The sequence below is a fragment of the Typopeltis vanoorti genome, chromosome 18 (assembly GCF_054136105.1).
Source record: "Typopeltis vanoorti isolate ZY-2024b chromosome 18, IOZ_Tvanoo_1.0, whole genome shotgun sequence".
NCBI classification, from domain to species: Eukaryota; Metazoa; Arthropoda; class Arachnida; order Uropygi; family Thelyphonidae; genus Typopeltis; species Typopeltis vanoorti.
The window spans coordinates 91,809,508-91,829,652 of record NC_143566.1 but is presented as its reverse complement, the minus strand read 5'-3'; the positions used below and the strand labels follow the sequence as shown (position 1 = coordinate 91,829,652).

Sequence of the window (20,145 nt, the reverse complement as noted above, 5' to 3'; positions counted from 1 at the left end):
ACTAGCCCCACCGTTACACCGGATTGTGGTTATTTTGCATTTGTAACAAAGCTTGTGTTGTGTGCCCTGAAGATGCTGGATATAATACCAGCGAAATATTAGCTTTTAAGTTAATAAATAGTTATTTTCTTAATCATCTGTGTTCATATCACACCGTGAAATCTATTACAAAAATAACTAATACCTGCTTTCTCTCTCTCTCTCTGTTTTTTTTTTTTTTTTGCATAGAGGGCGCCTAATTAGGACCTTAGTCTTTGTGTTGTTGCTACAATTTTTGCATTTTGCATTTGTAACGAAGCTTGTGTTGTGTGCCCTGAAGATGCTGGATATAATACCAGCGAAATATTAGCTTTTAAGTTAATAAATAGTTATTTTCTTAATCATCTGTGTTCATATCACACCTTGAAATCTATTACAAAAATAACTAATACCTGCTTTCTCTCTCTCTCTCTCTCTGTTTTTTTTTTTTTTTTGCACAGAGGGCGCCTAATTAGGACCTTAGTCTTTGTGTTGTTGCTACAATTTTTCAAACTAGTCCCACTATTACATCATGTTGTTGTAGTCTCGCATACTGTGAAAAACTGTGTTTTGTGCTCTGGAGATACTGGTTATAACACCAGCGAAATATCAGCAATAAGTCAATAAATAATAATCATTATTTTTATCATTATTATTATTCAGGCCCTGGATCAAAAGACTCATCGAGGGGAGGTCCCCACCTAAGAAACACAAAGTCTATCATACCACTCCTTAAACTCATTTACTTTTCTCTCTCTCACCACTCCATCAGGCAATACATTCCATGGTTCAACTACCCTCCATGCAAAGAAACCACTCCTCACCCTCTTGCAAACAGTTTCCTTTCGTAACTTCCAGGGATGGCCTCTTGTCATCACTCCTTCCTGCTGTTCAACAAAGTGAAAGAACTCCCCAGTGTCAACCCTGTAACCACCTCTCAACAGTTTAAAAGTCTCAATCATATCACCTCTCCTTCTTCTATCCACCAAACTCTGCAGTCCATATTCCCTCAGCCGATCCTTATAACTAACATGGTACAGTCCTGTTATCTTTGTACATCTTTGTTATCCGCCTTTGTACCCTTTCCACAGCTAATTTATCCCCTTCAAATCCTGGGGACCAAATATGAGAACAATAGTTTAAGTGTTGTCTAATCAGAGACTTATACAACGGAATGATAACCCTTTTATCTCTGCAGGTCATTGTCCTTCTCATTATTGCAGAAATCCTCTGTGTTACTTTCACCACCTTTGCAATATGTTCCCTAAATTTCAGGTTTCTTTTAATCATCAACCCCAGATCTCTTGTCTCCCCCTACTTCCTCCAGTATAACTCCTCCCATATAGTATGCAGCATCCCATCGATGTTTCCCAAACCTCAAGACCTTACATTTTGCTGCATTAAACCAACCCCCTCCCCCATTCATTTGCCCATCTATCTAGCTTATTTAAATCCTCTTGCAGGGCTACCACATCTGCAGTATTAATAATAATCCTTCCCAGCTTCGCATCATCCGCAAACAACTGAATATCCCCTTGCAGTCCACTGGCAATGTTATTAATATAAAGGTTAAACAGTATAGGTCCTAGTACTGAGCCCTGTGGGACCCCACTTGTAACCCTCTGCCTCCTTGAAACTGCTCCACCATACACAACTCTCTGATACCTATCAGACAGCCAATCCTGAATCCAGTTGACCAATCTGACATCCAGAACCATGTGTTGCAACTTAAATATCAGCTTATCATGTGGCAGCCTGTCAAATGCCTTTGCTAAGTCTAAGAAAATTGCAGTATATGCCTTTCCTTCATCTAATGTTCTTGTAACTTTATCATAAAAGGCTAGCATATTGCTTAAACAAGAGCACTCTTTCACAAATCCATGTTGACTCTCACAGATAACATTACCCTCATCTGCCCAATGCTGTATACCATCCCTCACTACTTTCTCCAAGATCTTAACAACTACTGATGACACACAGACAGCCTATAATTAGACACTTCCAGTCTGTTACCACCCTTATGCAATACCTTCCTTCCATTCCTTGGGCACCTTTGCCAAAGCTAGACTTTCATTTAAAAGCCAGGTTAAAGGCACTGTCAGTTCCTTAGCACATTCTCTCAAAACTCGTGGTGAAATACCATTCAGTCCCACAGCTTTACTGACATCCAGAGTACTCAGTATCTGAAACACACTCTTCTCCTGTACCTCTGAACCTCGAACCAGCCCTATCCTTCTAGCATTAAAACTGACTCCTCTAGAATGAAATACTCCAATAAAGTGTTCATTGAACAATTCCACTATATCCTCTGCATCAGTCACTCTATTTCCATTTTTATCCCACAATATCATTCTTCCACAGTCGTTTCTCCTACTACTGGCCACATAGTTAAACAATTCCCTAGGATTTTCTTTGGATCTTAGGGCCAATCTCCTCTCATATTCCAGTTTCGCTTTCCTTACCACACTAGTCATTCTTCTGGCCTGTGTCTTATATTCTTCATTCATCTTCTCTTCACCTGTCTCCTTATATCTCTTCCATAGCCTCTTTTTTGCATGCAATTCCTGTTTAATATTGTTTGTCATCCACTTTACTCCAAATTGTGTCCTCTTCTTCACTCGTGGTATATAACTTACCATTGCTGCTAACAAATATTCTTTCACAATTTCCCACGCACTAATGATATCCCGGCATTCCAATTCCTTCCGCCATGAAACTTCCCGAAGTTGACGTCTAAGACTATTATAATCACCTGCATAATAATTCCACATAAGTTCCCGTCTCTTTGATACTCCTGCATGTCTATTCATTTTCCAAGTCAAAACCATATGGTCACTCTCTCTCCAACTGGTGGGAGAGATGTGAACTCAGTTATTATCAACTCTTCTGATGCTACAACCAAATCCAAAACTCTTGAACCTCTTGTTCCCTCTGTTACATGTTGAGTAACAGAGGGAACAAGAGGGAACAAATGACAAAAGACATTTGTCCCTCAAGAATTCTAGAAATTCCATTCCCCTATTGCTACATGCATCTTCCTCTCTCCAATTTATACTACTGTAGTTAAAATATCCCATAACAATCATTCTTCTTGCACTTGCCAAACTTAGCTGTCTAAACATCTCCTAATCCCCATCCTCTGTACTCCTGGGTCTGTAGCAACACCCCACTAAATATCCTGTCTTGCCTACCTCTACCTCACACCATATGCTCTCAAAATCATTTCTCACTTCCTTCCAAAGCCTCCACTCTTAGAGGACATAGGTCATCACTTATCATAAGCAGTACCCCACCACCACGCTTTCCCCTCCTATCCTGACGAAAAATGCTATACCCAGTGACTTCTATTCCTGTTGTTATATCCCCTTCTGTCAACCACGTCTCAGTGATCGCAATAATTTTTGGCCAGGCTGATGCTATCTGAGCCACCAATTCCACTCCCTTATTCCGGATACTCCTGACATTAGTATAAAGCATATAAATCCATTGTTTCTATACCCAGCATTATCCCTTCTAGACTCCACTGGGCTCAGTGTTACCTGACATCGTCTCCCTTCTCCCAAGTATCCATTCCCACAAGAGGCCACCCCTGCTATCATCCTCCCTGGGACACACTGACTCGTTCAGAACAGCAATCTCTCCAGATGCCTACGTCCTTCCTCATTCAAATGTAAATAGTCTCTCGCATACAAATCCTCTCTTTCCTCAAACGCACTTCAAGCATCCACATATACCAGTCCTCTCTTGTCACACATTCTCGCTATTATGCCATTCAATATCACCGCTCTTCTGCTCAGCTCATCATTATCATACGTAGGCAACAGGCACACTATTTTCCCTCTCTCTGTCTTCTTCTGCACTGTCTCAAGCAAAAATCTCATATCTCTCACTGACTGACTTACATTACCACTCAAGTCATTCGTTCCTACCATCACAATCATCTCATCCACCCTTTCACCTCTCTTAATTGCCATAGCCACCCTTTCTATTGTTCCTCCTGGAAAACACTCCTCACTCATCCTATCTTGAACACCACGGATCATTGAGTCACCATACATTATACCTCTTACCATTCCCTCTCTCCTATTGTTTCCATTCCCTCTTCTTCTTTCATTCCCATAGGTCTCTCTCATTCCCTCTCCTCTACTGCTATTCTCTCTTCTAGCATTCCCATACCTCTTTCTCCTACTGTTTCCATTCTCTCCTCTTCTAGCACTCCCATACATCTCTCTCATTCCCTCTCTCCTACTGTTTCCATTTTCTCCACTTCCAGCACTTCCATATCTCTCTCTCATTCCGTCTCTCCTACTGTTTCCATCCTCTCGTCTGCTAGCATTCCCATACCTCTCTCTCATTTCCTCTCTTCTACTGTTTCCATTCTCTCCCCTTCTAGCAACCCCATATCTCTCTCTCCTACTCTGATTCGCCTTGCATTTATCTCTTCCATTCTCCTAATCTTATCTTTCATACTTCTGCTCTCATTCACAAGACATTCCACCTCCTCTTTCAACTCATCTATCTCCCTCTGCAGGTCAGTCACTCTTAATCTAAATTCACTATCCCAAACAAAACCATCTCTTAAACTTTCACAGTCACTCACACCTTCCACACTATCAACTATTATTTTCTCATTCATATATATCTTTTTTTCATTCTCTCCTATCATACTACTTGTCTTCCTACATTCATTCCCCGTTCCTGGAGCAACAAAGTCGGATATCGATATTTCTAATGTACTTATTTCCTCCAACTGCCTGCATTTTGCAAATCAATCGACCAACCTTTGCTTTAATGGGCGAAGTGTGCTACAAGATGCCATGAGCTAGATGTAGGCTGCAAACCAGGGTTGTCAGATATGCATTAAGAAAAGTAGCAGATAAAACTTATAAAAGTAGTGGATTCTGCTAAAAATAGCCCAAATTAATTATTTTCAATGTAGAAAATTCAGACCAAAAAGTTGCCCAGTTACTTAACTTTCAATGTAAAAATTCTAAAAAATACGTAACAAATAAATTTGAATAGTATTTCCAGACCTACAATATTCTGAACAGTGTAGCCAAACATACAATATCAATAGGGATGCTAGATTAAATACAGAATTTTTTGCTTTTATTATATTAGTAGTATTATAACGCTTACTGCCCCCTCAGAGTTCACAGCTCTCCCAGGGGGCACTACCACCCAGGTTAAGAACCACTGCATTATGGAATACTATGGCAAGTGATGCAAAGTCCTTAGCCTCTATATATGAGTTGCCCAGTCGGGAAGTTACTTCACGTGCAAACTTTGTTTGCTTACACTTGGATAAAAACCGAGAATGTAATTTCTTGGCATCTTTAATTTAAACCTTACTTTCTTAATATGAACAAAAACTATTTCCATTGCAAGAACTGATTTTTGAATTTGTGTAATTATACATTATTATTATTATTATTTATTATTATTATTATTACAGGTATCTCCATGGAGTCAGTAGACTCATCGCGGGAGACCCAAACTATCAAAACAGTATCTATCATATCGCTTCTTGAATTCATTTACAGATGAAGAACTCGCAACTGAATCAGCAATGCATTCCACTCATTCACCACCCTCCCAGTGAAAAATCTAGTTTTCTCACACCCTTGTTAACCACATTTTTCCTTAAATTCCAGGTGACCTCTTGTTCTTCCATCACAATCACACAGCTGAAATATTTCCCCTGCATCAATCTTATAACCATCTTTTAGTAATTTAAATGTTTCTATCACATCCCCTCTTCTTTGCCTATCAACCAACCTCTGCATTCCAAAAGTTCTCAATCTATCAATGTAGGGAGCATTTTTTACATCACCCACCAACTTAGTCGCTCTCCTCCGAACCCTCTCCACAACCTTCTCATCTCCAAGGAATCCAGGTAACCAGACTTGAGCACAGTAACCCAGATGTGGAAGTATCAATGCCTTATAAAGGGGAATAATAACCTCTTTATCTCTGGATGTTAGTGTGGTCTTCAATAACCAAGTAATCCCATGTGCAATCTTGGACACCTTAGCAATGTGTCCGCTGAACTTCATCTCCCTATCCACCAACACCTCCAAGTCCCTAGCCTGATCAGTCTCTTGGAGTACCGTTCCATCAATGTAGTACACAGCTGGTAATCTTTTAAATCCCAAAATGCATAACTTTACACTTTTCCACATTGAACTGACATCCATTACCTTTTGCCCATTTCGCAAGCTTATTTAAATCATCCTGCAAACTCTCAACATCAGCTTGATTTTTTTTTTTATTGCACTACCCAACTTTGCATCATCAGCATACAACTGAATATCTCCCTTCAAGCCATTTCCTATATCATTTATGTACAAATTAAACAATAACGGACCAAGCACAGAGCTCTGAGGCACACCACTGGTCACTTGCCTCATCCTGGACTCTGCTCATCCATACACCACTTTCTGGTATCTCTCCCTGAGCCATTCTCTTATCCATATCACCAGTTTAGTATCCATTCCCATCTGTTCCAATTTGCACAACAGTATTCCATGGGGTATCCTGTCAAAAGCCTTAACAAAATCCAGAAGTACCACTCTGTAGCCATTTCTTTTGTCCAACTCAGATGTCATTCTATTATAAAAAGTTGATAAATTGCTAAGGCAGGACTGACCTTTAACAAAATCATGTTGGCCTATATAGAGTATCATATTCTGATCCACCCATTTTTGAATTCTGTCTTTAACCAACTTTTCCAATACTTTTACCACCACTCCCAAGATGGTGATTAGTCTGTAATTAACTACTGCAGTCTTAGAGCCACCTTTATGCATAGGAATTACTTTGCCTTCCTTCCATTCCCCTAGGGACCATACCAGGTTCAAACTTAAGTTAAATAACCAAGTAAGAGGCGTTGACATTTCCTTTGCACATTCACGTAACACCCGAGCTGATATTCCATCTAAACCTACAGCAGTGTTTACATTTAAATTCTGCAATATACTAAGTACCTCTGATTTCTTAACTTCAATTGGGTGATAGACTTTTGAAAAGTGATCATTCAGAAACTCTACTATTGCATCTGAATTGGTCACCTCAATACCATCAGCACCCACTAAGGTTATCCTTCCAAAGTCATTCTTCCTTTTATTTGCCATATAGCAGAAGAACTCTTTGGGATTACCCTTGATCACTTTGGCTATGGTCTTCTCATAATCTGATTTAGATTTTCTTACTATGCTAGTAACCTTCCTAGCTTGAGCCTTGTACTACTCATAGGTGTACCGATCACCTTTCTGCTTGTAAATTCTCCATAATAATTTCTTTTTTAGCATATCAAGCTTGATACTACTAATCATCCATCTAACGCCTACCTTGTTTGTCTTCCTGTGTGGGAATACATTCTGATATTGCCTTCCTCAGATACCTGCTGATTTTATCCAATGCACTGCTAACATCTTTCCCCTGCAATATGTTCTTATAAAGGGGAATAATAACCTCTTTATCTCTGGATATAAGCGTGTTCTTCAATAACCAAGTCATCCTATGTGCAATCTTGGACACCTTAGCAATGTGTTTAGTTCTTGTACCAGCTACAGAACTGATATACATGTCACTAATTTCAGTAGTCCCATGCCGATTTTTATCCACTCTATTCTGGAATTTATTCCACAAAAAAGGATGAACAAATATACATTCACTGCATAAGTTTCTCCCTCTTACACTCAACCTTCGCAATTTGAGTTTCCCTGCCCAATTACTTCGGCATATTCAGAAAACAGTAACTTCTTCATTCGCTTATGACCTTCTATGTTCAGATGCAACCCATCTCTTGCATATAGCTGTCTTTTTCCTTCAAACACACTCCAGACATCAACAAATTGCAGACCTCTTTTTTTTTTTGCACATTTTGTATCATTCATTATCATCGCTCGTCTACTTAACTCATAATTGTCAAAACGAGGCAACACACACACACTATCCTCCCATTGACGCTTTTCTTCTTCACGATATCTAACAATGTTCTTAAATCTTTTGCTACCCGATTAATACAACCGCTCAGGTCGTTTGTACTCACCATAACTATGTTTTCTGCATCATACCCTCTCTTTATTACTAAAGTCACTCTCTCTATTGTTCCACCAGCCAAGCACTCCTCAGGCATACTGCTCTAAATACCCGTAATCATAGAATCACCATATATTGTACCACTCATAACTTCATTTAAATCCAAACAAGCATCATTCACTGCCTCATTTTCTGTGCTATTCAGCATGACTATCTTAGTTTCATTATTTTCCCTCAACACTCTTTTACTTTACATTAAATATTTGTAATTTGATGCTTATTGTATGTGAGTAAGTAATTACCTTAGTAAGATTTATACTACATTTTTAATGTACCATTATTTAAAATAATAGTGACTTATTTTTTTCATTTTTTATTTTTTATTTTAGAAAGCTAATCTCGGTACAATTGCTGGAGTTTATTTACCATGTATACAGAATATTTTTGGAGTGATTTTTTTCATTCGTTTAGTATGGATTGTTGGGACTGCTGGGGCTCTTGTTGGTTTTATCATTGTATTCCTTTGTTGTTGTGTAGTAAGTATTTCTTTATTTGGTAATTATTTTTAATCTTACATTTTTTTTTTGCCTAAACAAGGTGCTTAAATCTCATTATGTAAATTTTTTAACTTACATAATTTCTGAATACCTGAACATTGCTCAGCTAATATCTTTTATTCCCTCATAGGGAGTAGGCAAGCCTTTAAATGTTATCTAGCTTTTGGAGACTGAGTGGGCAGTTCCATTGTCATTGGTAGCCAATCAGCGATCATAATCACTAATTATAATAAGCAGCTGATGAGGAGATTGGCAAATAAGTGCTGCCATCTCTTGGTAACTAACACGATATGTTATTGACTGAAATAGTGTGGCTTCTAGGTTGATTTTCTTGAGTTTGCAGGATGAAAAACCTGAGTTTCCAGGAGGAAAAAACCTTGCCCATGCCAGGGATCAACTAACTTGGGAACCAGTCAAAAAAAGTCTTAGAAATAGTTGGCAACTAGACTTGAACTTAAATCTATCTTCATGTGACCTAGCACAGAGAATGCATAAACCACTTCCACTGAGCTACCCAGGCATTGCATGAACATTGCTCTATTCTATGTTCATAGCTGTAATGCCAGTTTGCATTTTTTAGTAATAAGTGAGATCTAAGGATCAATTATTTTATATGTAAATGTTTTGTGACATTGTGAAGGCCAGGTTAGTTTCCTTTCAAGTCTGATAGTTTCTGTTGTTCAGTCAGTATAGATGAACCTTTTGGTCAGAAAGACCTGGGTTTCATTTCCCATTTATGACATGAAAAACCTTTATTAGATTTTTCAACTAAAGGTAAGTCAGCCGATCTTATATGGAGGTGAAGGTTATTTTTATCCTGGAAACTTGGGTTTTTTCATCCTTTAAAACAGGCAAATCAGCCCCTTGAACACACAGATCTACAGATACTGAATACTTCAAGGAATTGTGGTAGCCTGCCACTTCACATTCATGGCAAACTTGATGTGTATACTTGTCAATGCTAGTTATTACTGTTATTATCCAGACCTCCATGCAGTCAAAAGACCTATCGTGGGAGGCCCCCTCCTAGAAAACACAAAGTCTGTCATACCATTCATTGAACTCATTGACTATTCGTGCTCTCACCACTCTATCAGGCGATGCATTTCACAGTTCAACCATCCTCTATGCAAAGAAACCACTCTTAACTCTCTTGCTCACAGCTTCCTTTCATAACTTCCAGGGATGGTCCCTTGTCCTTGCTCCTTCCCCCTGTTTCATCAAGCAAAAGAACTCCCCAGTTCAACCTTTAGTTTAAAAGTCTCACTCATATCACCTCTCCTCCTTCTTGTGGCCATTAGGAGGAGAAATGACTGTGGAAGAATGATATTGTGGGATAAAAATGGGAATAGAGTGACTCATGCAGAGGACATAGTAGAATTGTTCAATGACCACTTTATTGGAGTATTTCATCCTGGAGGAGTCAGTTTTAATGCTAGAGGAATAGGGCAGGTTCAAAGTTTAGAGATACAGGAGGAGGGTGTGTTTCAAATACTGAGTACTCTGAATGTCAGTAAAGCTGTGGGACTGGATGGTATTTCACCACGATTTTTGAGAGAATGTGCTAGGGAACTGACAGTGCCTTTGACCTGGCTTTTCAATGAAAGTCTGGCTACTGGAAAGGTGCCAATGGAATGGAAGGAAGGTAAGATAGGGCCATTGCATAAGGGCGGTAGCAGACTGGAAGTGTCTAATTATAGACCAGTTTGTGTGTCATCAGTAGTTAGTAAGATCTTGGAGAAAATAGTGAAGGACCATATACAGCATTGGGCAGATGAGGGTAATGTTATCTGTGAGAGTCAACATGGATTTGTGAAGGGGTACTCTTGTTTTAGCAATAAGCTAACCTTTTATAATAAAGTTACAAGAGCATTAGATGAGGGAAAGGCATATACTGCCATTTTCTTAGACTTAGCGAAGGCATTTGACATTCTAGAATTCATGAGGGACAAATGTCTTTTGTCATTTGTTCCCTCTTGTTCCCTCTGTTACTCAACATGTAACAGAGGGAACAAGAGGTTCAAGAGTTTTGGATTTGGTTGTAGCATCAAAAGAGTTGATAATAACTGAGTTGACATCTCTCCCACCAGTTGGAGAGAGAGTGACCATATGGTTTTGACTTGGAAAATGAATAGACATACAGGAGTATCAAAGAGACGGGAACTTATGTGGAATTATAATGCAGGTGATTATAATAGTCTTAGACGTCAACTTTGGGAAGTTTCATGGTGGAAGGAATTGGAAGGCCGGGATATCATTAGTGCGTGGGAAATTGTGAAAGAATATTTGTTAGCAGCAATGGTAAGTTATTTACCACGAGTGAAGAAGAGGACACAATTTGGAGTAAAGTGGATGACAACCAATATTAAACAGGAATTGCATGCAAAAAAGAGGCTATGGAAGAGATATAAGGAGACAGGTGAAGAGAAGATGCATGAAGAATATAAGACACAGGCCAGAAGAATGACTAGTGTGGTAAGGAAAGTGAAACTGGAATATGAGAGGAGATTGGCCCTAAGATCCAAAGAAAATCCTAGGGAATTGTTTAACTATGTGGCCAGTAGTAGGAGAAATGACTGTGAAGAATGATATTGTGGGATAAAAATGGGAATAGAGTGACTGATGCAGAGGATATAGTGGAATTGTTCAATGAACACTTTATTGGAGTATTTCATCCTAGAGGAGTCAGTTTTAATGCTAGAAGGATAGGGCTGGTTCGAGGTTCAGAGGTACAGGAGGAGAGTGTGTTTCAGATACTGAGTACTCTGGATGTCAGTAAAGCTGTGGGACTGGATGGTATTTTACCACGAGTTTTGAGAGAATGTGCTAAGGAACTGACAGTGCCTTTAACCTGGCTTTTCAGTGAAAGTCTAGCTTCGGCAAAGGTGCCCAAGGAATGGAAGGAAGGTAAGATAGTGCTATTGCATAAGGGTGGTAACAGACTGGAAGTGTCTAATTATAGGCTGTCTGTGTGTCATCAGTAGTTGTTAAGATCTTGGAGAAAGTAGTGAGGGACGGTATTCAGCATTGGGCAGATGAGGGTAATGTTATCTGTGAGAGTCAACATGGATTTGTGAAAGGGCGCTCTTGTTTAAGCAATATGCTAGCCTTTTATGATAAAGTTACAAGAACATTAGATGAGGGAAAGGCATATACTGCAATTTTCTTAGACTTAGCGAAGGCATTTGACAGGCTGCCACATGATAAGCTGATATTTAAGTTGCAACACATGGTTCTGGATGTCAGATTGGTCAACTGGATTTAGGATTGGCTGTCTGATAGGTATCAGAGAGTTGTGTATGGTGGAGCAGTTTCAAGGAGGCAAAGGGTTACAAGTGGGGTCCCACAGGGCTCAGTACTAGGACCTGTACTGTTTAACCTTTATATCAATAACATTGCCAGTGGACTGCAAGGGTATATTCAGTTGTTTGCGGATGATGCGAAGCTGGGAAGGATTATTATTAATACTGCAGATGTGGTAGCCCTGCAAGAGGATTTAAATAAGCTAGATAGATGGGCAAATGAATGGGGGAGGGGGTCGGTTTAATGCAGCAAAATGTAAGGTCTTGAGGTTTGGGAAACATCGATGGGATGCTGCATATTCTATGGGAGGAGTTATACTGGAGGGAGTAGGGGGAGACAAGAGATCTGGGGTTGATGATTAAAAGAAACCTGAAATTTAGGGAACATATTGCAAAGGTGGTGAATGTAACACAGACGATTGCTGCAATAATGAGAAGGAGAATGACCTGCTGAGATACAAGGGTTATCATTCCGTTGTATAAGTCTCTGATTAGACAACACTTAGACTATTGTTCTCATATTTGGTCCCTGGGATTTGAAGGGGATTAATTAACTGTGGAAAGGGTACAAAGGCAAATAACAAAGATGGTTTCAGGACTGTACAATGACAGTTATGAGGATCGGTTGAGGGAATGTGGACTGCAGAGTTTGGTGAATAGAAGAAGTAGAGGTGATATGATTGAGACTTTTAAACTGTTGAGAGGTGGTTACAGAGTTGACACTGGGGAGTTCTTTCACTCTATTGAATAGCAGGAAGGAGTGATGACAAGAGGCCTTCCCTGGAACTTACGAAAGGAAACTGTGAGCAAGAGGGTGAGGAGTGGTTTCTTTGCATGGAGGGTGGTTGAACCATGGAATGCATTGCCTGATGGAGTGGTGAGAGCGAGAACGGTCAATGAGTTCAAGGAGTGGTATGATAGACTTTGTGTTTCTTAGGTGGGGACCTCCTCTCAATGAGTCTTGATAGACTTTGTGTTTCTTAGGAAGGACCTCCCACGATGAGTCTTTTGACTCCATGGAGGCCTGAATAATAATAATAATAAAGATATTTGTTTTTATTAATATTAATTTTATTTACCTGATATGTTGTTAATCTTTTAATATTCCTGTGATCTAGTTCTTATTTTTGTATATGATATAACTTTTGATGAATCAAAAGATAACTTTAAGCTAAATTTCCCTAATCTTAAAAATGAACATTTGTCTCTTTTATGTGTACTTCTAATAAAGATTGGATGAAGAAATTTCTTTAACTAAGAAAATAATTCAAATATTAGAGGATTAGTTAATGAGAGAGTTTATAAGGTCTGCTATCCAGGAGGGAGAATGAGCAAGATAATTTGTGTATAGGACATGAATAAAAGGATTCATGGAGACGATAAAGAGAATTAGTCGTGGTTGTGCAGACAAATAATTTAAGTAGACATAAGGAGAATATAAAGGCAAATAGGAAGTTATTCTGGCAAGTGAAATATAACATTATAGTGGGAAAGGTTGTCACTGTGTTGCTGAGGTATGAAAGTAATGAGACGGAGCACCTGAGCTGAATGAGGAGAAGGGAGTACAGTTTATGGAGGTATGGCATGTATTTGAAGGAAGAAAGGAATTATATAGATGTGATGGATTGCATTTTAATGGTTTTGGAATGAGTACACACACTGGAGAAATTGTTGCTAGATAGAATTCATGTATGCAGTTTGTCTGATGCAAGCAAGAGATCAGAAGTAAGAGTTGAAGTGAAAGATCAGGAGAGTGATATTGATGAGGCAGAAGTACTTGGCAATGGAAACAGTAGTAGCGTGAGATATGAAGAGAGGAGAACGGAAATACAAGAGGAGCAGGGAGATGGGAGGGAGCCCAAATGGACAGGTATACATAGCATGGGAAGATTGAATGTTGGAAGTAATAGTGAATGTATGGGGATGATCAGTATAGAAACGGAATAGAAAGCCTCCCTCAAAGAGTCCAGGAGGTAATCAAAGACAAAGTGGACATACCCAATATTAGGGTTCACCTGCTGGTATCAATTGTAAACTGCTAAAACGTCCGCACAGTTACTGGTAGATAGTATATGTGGCAAGAGGTGCTAAAGGTGATTGGGCAGGTGCAGGTATGGCAGGGAGGTCACAACCAACAAGTGGCTTGGATAGGATTTGTCCGTCCATCCATCCATCAGTAGCCTTCATTTAATAGCTTTCCTAATCGTAAATACCATTATGCCTCTAAGTATTCTTATCTGTAAATTGCGTGTGTTCTTCTTGATGATTTCTCCGTTTTGAGGGATGAAAAACCCAAGTTTCCAGAAGGGAAAAACCCTCTACCTCCTTATGAGACCAGCTAACTCACCTTTAGTAGAAAGAGATTAGATAAAGGTACCTCACGTCATTGACGAGAATCAAACCCAGGTCTTTCTGACCAAAGGGCTTCGTCTATACCAACTGAGCTATGGAGTGGCAGGACTGGTTACAGATCTAAAAGTGAACTGCTGTGTTTACTTATAAATGCCAGAATTATCAGAAATAAGGGAGATGAAATGGTTTCACTAACTGAGTTTATTCGCCCCAAAATCATTGGAATAAGTGAAGCACAGTTGAATGAAGTTGATATGCTAACTGGAATAGAAATGGACAGGTACAGTGTTTTTCACATGAACAGAAAGAACAAGAAAGGAGGGAGGGGCACTGCTGATGATAGCAGAGGAATTATGTCCACATAGGGTTGACATTATTATTGTTATTATTTCTATGGGCATTCCATGGAGTAAAGACTAATCACAGGAGACCTACTCTATCCAGTAGACCTAAAAGTGAACTGCTGTGTTTACTTACAAATGCCAAGTATCAGAAATAAGGGAGATGAAATGGTTTCACTAACTGAGTTTATTTGCCCTAAAATCATTGGAATAAGTGAAACATGGTTAAATGAAGTTGATATGCTAACTGGAATAGAAATAGAAGGGTACAGTGTTTTTCACACAGACAGAAAGAACAAGAAAGGTGGGAGGGGTACTGCTGATGATAGCAGAGGAATTAGGTCCACATAAGGTAGACATTATTATTATTATTGTTTCTATGGGCACTCCATGGAGTCGAGACTCATCGCAGGAGACCTTCTTTATCCATTAACTCAATACCTATCATACATCTCCTTAAACCTATTCACTGCTGGGCCAGCAGAACAACCTCTGCAATCCATTCCACTCATTCACCACTCTCCATGCAAAAAATTCCCTTGGTTTCCCCCCTACTTTACATGTATTGAAAAATTTCTTCTGTGTCAATCTATTAATATCCCTTTAGCAACTTATAATGTTCTATCATATCCTCTTTCCTCCACCTGTTAGCTAAAACTCTGCAACCTGCACCCTTAATCTATCCTCATAAGGAAAATTCCAGACCAGTCACCAGCATGGTCACTTGTTTCTGAATTCTCTCCACCATCTCTTGATCTCCAAGAAATGCAGGTGACCAAATATGTGCACAGTAGTTAACATGTGTTCGAATCATAGCCATAAAGAGCGATAATAACTTCAATATCTTTACTTGTGAATGTGCTCTTCAGCATCCAAATAATCCTCTGAGCTATTTTCCCAACTCTTGCAATATGTCCTCTGAATTTCAAATCTCTATCTACCTTCCCCCCCAGATCTCTAGTTTCATCAATTTTCTGTAATCAATTTCCTATACCATCAATAAGATATGAAGAGTGTAATATTTTCATCCCAAAGTTGTTGTCTTTAGTACTCAGACTTTGCTTTCTGTTAATGTTAATAAGATTACACATCCATTTGACTCCTACCCTATTTATTCTTCAAACTCTCAGGACACACTCTGATATTGCATCATTTAAGTATTGTTCAAATGCTTCCCATGCATTGTCTTCCCATTCATCAACTGATCCCATTCCACTGAACTCAGTATATTACTCAGTTGGTTATAATTTCCTGCTTTGTAGTTCAGCATGTAACCTTTTCTGAATGGAACATTCAGTCACATGCTCTTGAGGAAGTTGTCCTGCAACAGCTCAATACATGCTGTCACATGCTCTTGAGGAAGTTGTCCTGCAACAGCTCAATAAATGCATTTTCATTCTTCTCATGAGATTCTACTGCTACCCAATCAATATTTGGATAATTAAAGTCTCCCATTATGATCCACCAGGTCTGTAACAACACCCAACTATGTAATTGATCTTATTAGATTCCACCTGACACTAGATGGCTTCAAACTCACTGCCACATGAAATACTGTTAGTAGTAGTACTACACAATCATAGATCTCAACTCTAACTGTATTCAAGTCATCCGATATCATTAGCAGCATACCCTCCTCCTCTCCTATCCTCTCTATTCCTTCCTAAAAATAGTGTACCCTTTTCACTCGATACCAATTAGTATGTCTTATTCTGATAGCCAAGTCTCACTAATACCTACAATCTAGGGTCAACAACTAAGCCAGCAAACTCTTCCCCCGTTTGTTTCTGATACTCCTAGCATTCATGTACAGACGTAATAATCTACCTGCATGTTCTTTTGTATACTCTTGTCTGCAGTCTGTATGACACACTTGGAAATCTTGCAGATTTCTATTCTCCTCTAGTACCTTATACATGTAGAAATCTTTGCACATGTTTGATGGGTCCAAACCAGATGAACACAAAGTCAAAATTGTTCTCTCCTCATCAACATTTCCACAACAAAGTCCATTCCCATCATTAATACAGTTATATAACATTGTTGCTCTTACACTCACATTCTCACCATTCCTTCCTCTATAATTTAGTTTCCCTGATTCTCTGGGTTTAAGTCTCATACCAGTTATTAGTTTCTCTAGACTCCTGATACCAAACACATTCAGGTGTAGGCCGTCCCTCTTATACAAATCCAATCTTCCCTCAAACTTACTCCACACATCCAAAAAATTCGCATCCATTCCTTCTACACAGCCTATTCATCAAATCGTTTGCCATCATGTCCTTCTTCTTAATTCATTTTTATCATATTGAGGTAAAATACTGATGATTTTCACTTTCTCACTCTTCATCTCGCCTCTTCCAACAATCCTTTCATGTCCTCTCTCATACTGAACTTATCGCTAGTAAAGTCGTTTGTACCTACTACAATTACGATTTTGTTTACACTTCTTTTTTGTTTTTGAATTGCTTCCTTCATCATCATCATCATCATCATGCCTGTCAAGGATTTAGGACTAGAGTGGCCTGTTCCAGCCTTAGAAGTCATCATTGAATCTCTTAAGAGGACATCTTGTTTTCTTTTTCCTAATGGTTTGTAATTTAAGGCTTGTTTTGGTAATCTTTCTGTTTTCATTCTTTCAACGTGTTCTATCCATTTAGAATTGGAGGAGGTTAATTCATTTTCATTAACCTCCTCCACAACGCCAGTAACTTCATTAGTGAGGCAAGCCTTCTTGTTCTCGCTTTCAGTGCTCTTTTTATTAAAAACTTTTCTTGTGTATTTTTGGTGCCATTTTAAACTTACACTTATTGTTGAAATATCTTAATAAAAATATGTTGTAAATCTACACTAATATACTGTAAAACACCAATTTTCTAAGGAAAAAGCACAGTAAAACAGACAAAATTCACCAATTTTATCAGTGCTAAATTTACCGACCAACACAATGCATCCTTGAACCAATGACATACAAGGATATAAGAACATAAGTTACCTTCATAACTCTTCTACTAGTAGGTTCTTTCTTGTGGTTATATCAATTGCTTTAATATCAATTTTGCTCTAGGTGTTATCAGAACTTTCCAGACCCCCCTCCCCCTGTAGTTGTGATTTTGTTACAGAAATTTTCCATGTTGGAATGGAGATTTTCATTCCTTGCTCTTTTCAAAATTCCCACCATATATCCAAGCCATGCTTTTCCAAAAAGTATGTCAAGGCAATCCAAGAAAAGAAAAAAGCTTGTCATAAGTTGCTTGAGATAAAACTCCACCTTCATTTACAGCCCACACTGAAGCTTGCATTACTTGCAAAACCAGCATTAAAAGGGCTAAATGTAGAAAACCGTTAACCTGTGCCAATGGCAGGCATGTATTCTGGACCTTGCAAAAGCCATTTTGCACTCTTTTTGTCCATCTGTACTTCCACCTCTTTCTCATCCAAATGATAGCTTTGCAACATCACTTAAAGATAAGACTGACCTCTTGGCATTTTTCTTCTCATCCAGCTCCTGCATAGATGATGGGGAAAAGCACCTCCTTCTTTACCTGGAACACTGCATCATGTGCTTCCTATAGCTTTCCACAAGAAAGACAGATAAATCTTGAATAACCTAGATATAAAAAAGGCTTCCTATCCTGATGCAATATAACTAGTTCTGTTCAAGAGATGTGCTTCTGAACTAACACATGTTCTTTATCATCTATACACTATATTAATCTCAGCTGGCATCCACCACAGCACAGAAACAAACCCATATGCATGTCTCCAGTCTTGACTTCATGGGGGTCAAAAGATGTGAATGATGGAGGTGAGGAATTGCAAAAAGAAAAGGACTAGGGAAAGCTATTGTGCTAATGCATGGATTCATAATGCATTCATAATTATCCATTATCAAGTTATAAAATTTTCTATATTTCTCTAATAGTTGTTTTCTTAGTTTATGATTGTAATATAACACTTCACAACTTTTAACTATTTTTCTTTTATATGAAAGATTTCAAAAAAAAAAATCCCTATTATCAATTCCAAAATTCTCTATATTTCTCTCTCAGCTGTTTTCCTTGTTACCGTGTTCCTCTCACTTATGCATGCTTCAGCACTCCTAATACTTCCGGCTTCTGATATATAGTCATCCATCATAAATATATAATAATACTCCTGGTTTCCATTTTAGTAATGAAGTGAGAGAAGGAGCAGTCGTTACGTTTTCATCATGGCACTTAACTTGAAAATGGTAAAATCTCATATTTTCAGTAAAAGGAGTGAGTTTTTAATCTTATGAATTATGACTACATCAAATACATTAAATTGCTATTCATATTTTGGATAGATGAATTTTTAATGAAGTGAATCTTTCATTCATTTCGTTCAGTATTAATGTTACATGTCAATGCAATACAAACAATGCACAACTATTATTATTAAAAAAATTAATTGCAATTTTCTCACATCATAATTGCACTGACAATAGAAACTGGAAATAGGAAATGTAAGTTTATACACTTTCAATTAAATAAAATACTTTAGGACATCTGTAGTCTACAATGGGTACTAATGTAAGAATAGAAGTAGATGGAGAGACTTAGGATATTAAAATATCCTAAACCTCTCTTCATAAGGCTTTAATACAGGCATCTTGCTTACTGTGCACAGATTTGATTTCCTGGGTTTCTTGGGAAGTAGAAGTGTTGGAGAAGTTTCAGAGGTTAAGTAACCAATTGGTGACTGGTCTATAGAGTTCTCTGTAAGGATAGGCTGGAGGTTTGTTGGCTACATAGATTACATGGTAGGTAGGAAAGAGAGAGATACGATAGAAACATGAATGTTACTAAAAAGATTTTATGAATCCTTAAATGCTGAAAACGTTTTTTGATACATGACTGGAGGGGAAGAACAACGGATCACTTCTAGAATGTTATATAAGATGTGGCTAACAAAGGTATAAAAGTGAAATATTTTGTTTGAACTGTGGTGAGTGAGTTTCCAGAAGCAGTAATGAGTGCTTTGACAGTGAATGAATGCATTAAAGAATTGACATTATTATTATTATTACTATTATCAACATTTAACCTTCATGGAGTCATAGACTCATCGTAGGAGGTACTCACTATTGCATACAGTGCTCATCCAACTGCATCTTAAACTGATTCAATGTGTCCACATCCACAACACACTCAGGCAATGCATTCCACTCACCAACCACGCTCCATGCAAAGAACCTACTTCTCACTCCTTTGCTCACACCCTCCTTATACAGTTTCCAGCAGTGGTCTCTTGTTCTACTCCCCTCTCCCATTCTATGAAAAATCTCTTCCATGTCTACCTGATAACAACCCCTGACCAGCTTAAATGTCTCAATCATATCCCCTCCTCTTCCTCCTATTCACGAGGCTCTGCAACTTACATTTTCTCAGTCTATCCTCGTACTCCACATTCCAAAGACCACTGACTACCTTTGTGAATCTTCTCTGTACCTTTTCCAACATATCCTCGTCACCATGAAAACCTGGCGACCAAATCTGTGCACAATAA

General features: G+C 38.5%; 1 protein-coding gene across 1 annotated transcript in view; it reads left to right on the top strand.

The window, feature by feature from the left end:
* Positions 1-20,145, top strand: part of kcc (solute carrier family 12 member kcc) — an 831,023-nt gene that overhangs the window by 177,846 nt on the left and 633,032 nt on the right. Inside the window, exon 4 of the mRNA XM_090408412.1 lies at positions 8,451-8,597. Coding sequence (XP_090264538.1) covers positions 8,451-8,597 — 147 coding nt within the window. The remainder of the gene's footprint in view (positions 1-8,450; positions 8,598-20,145) is intronic.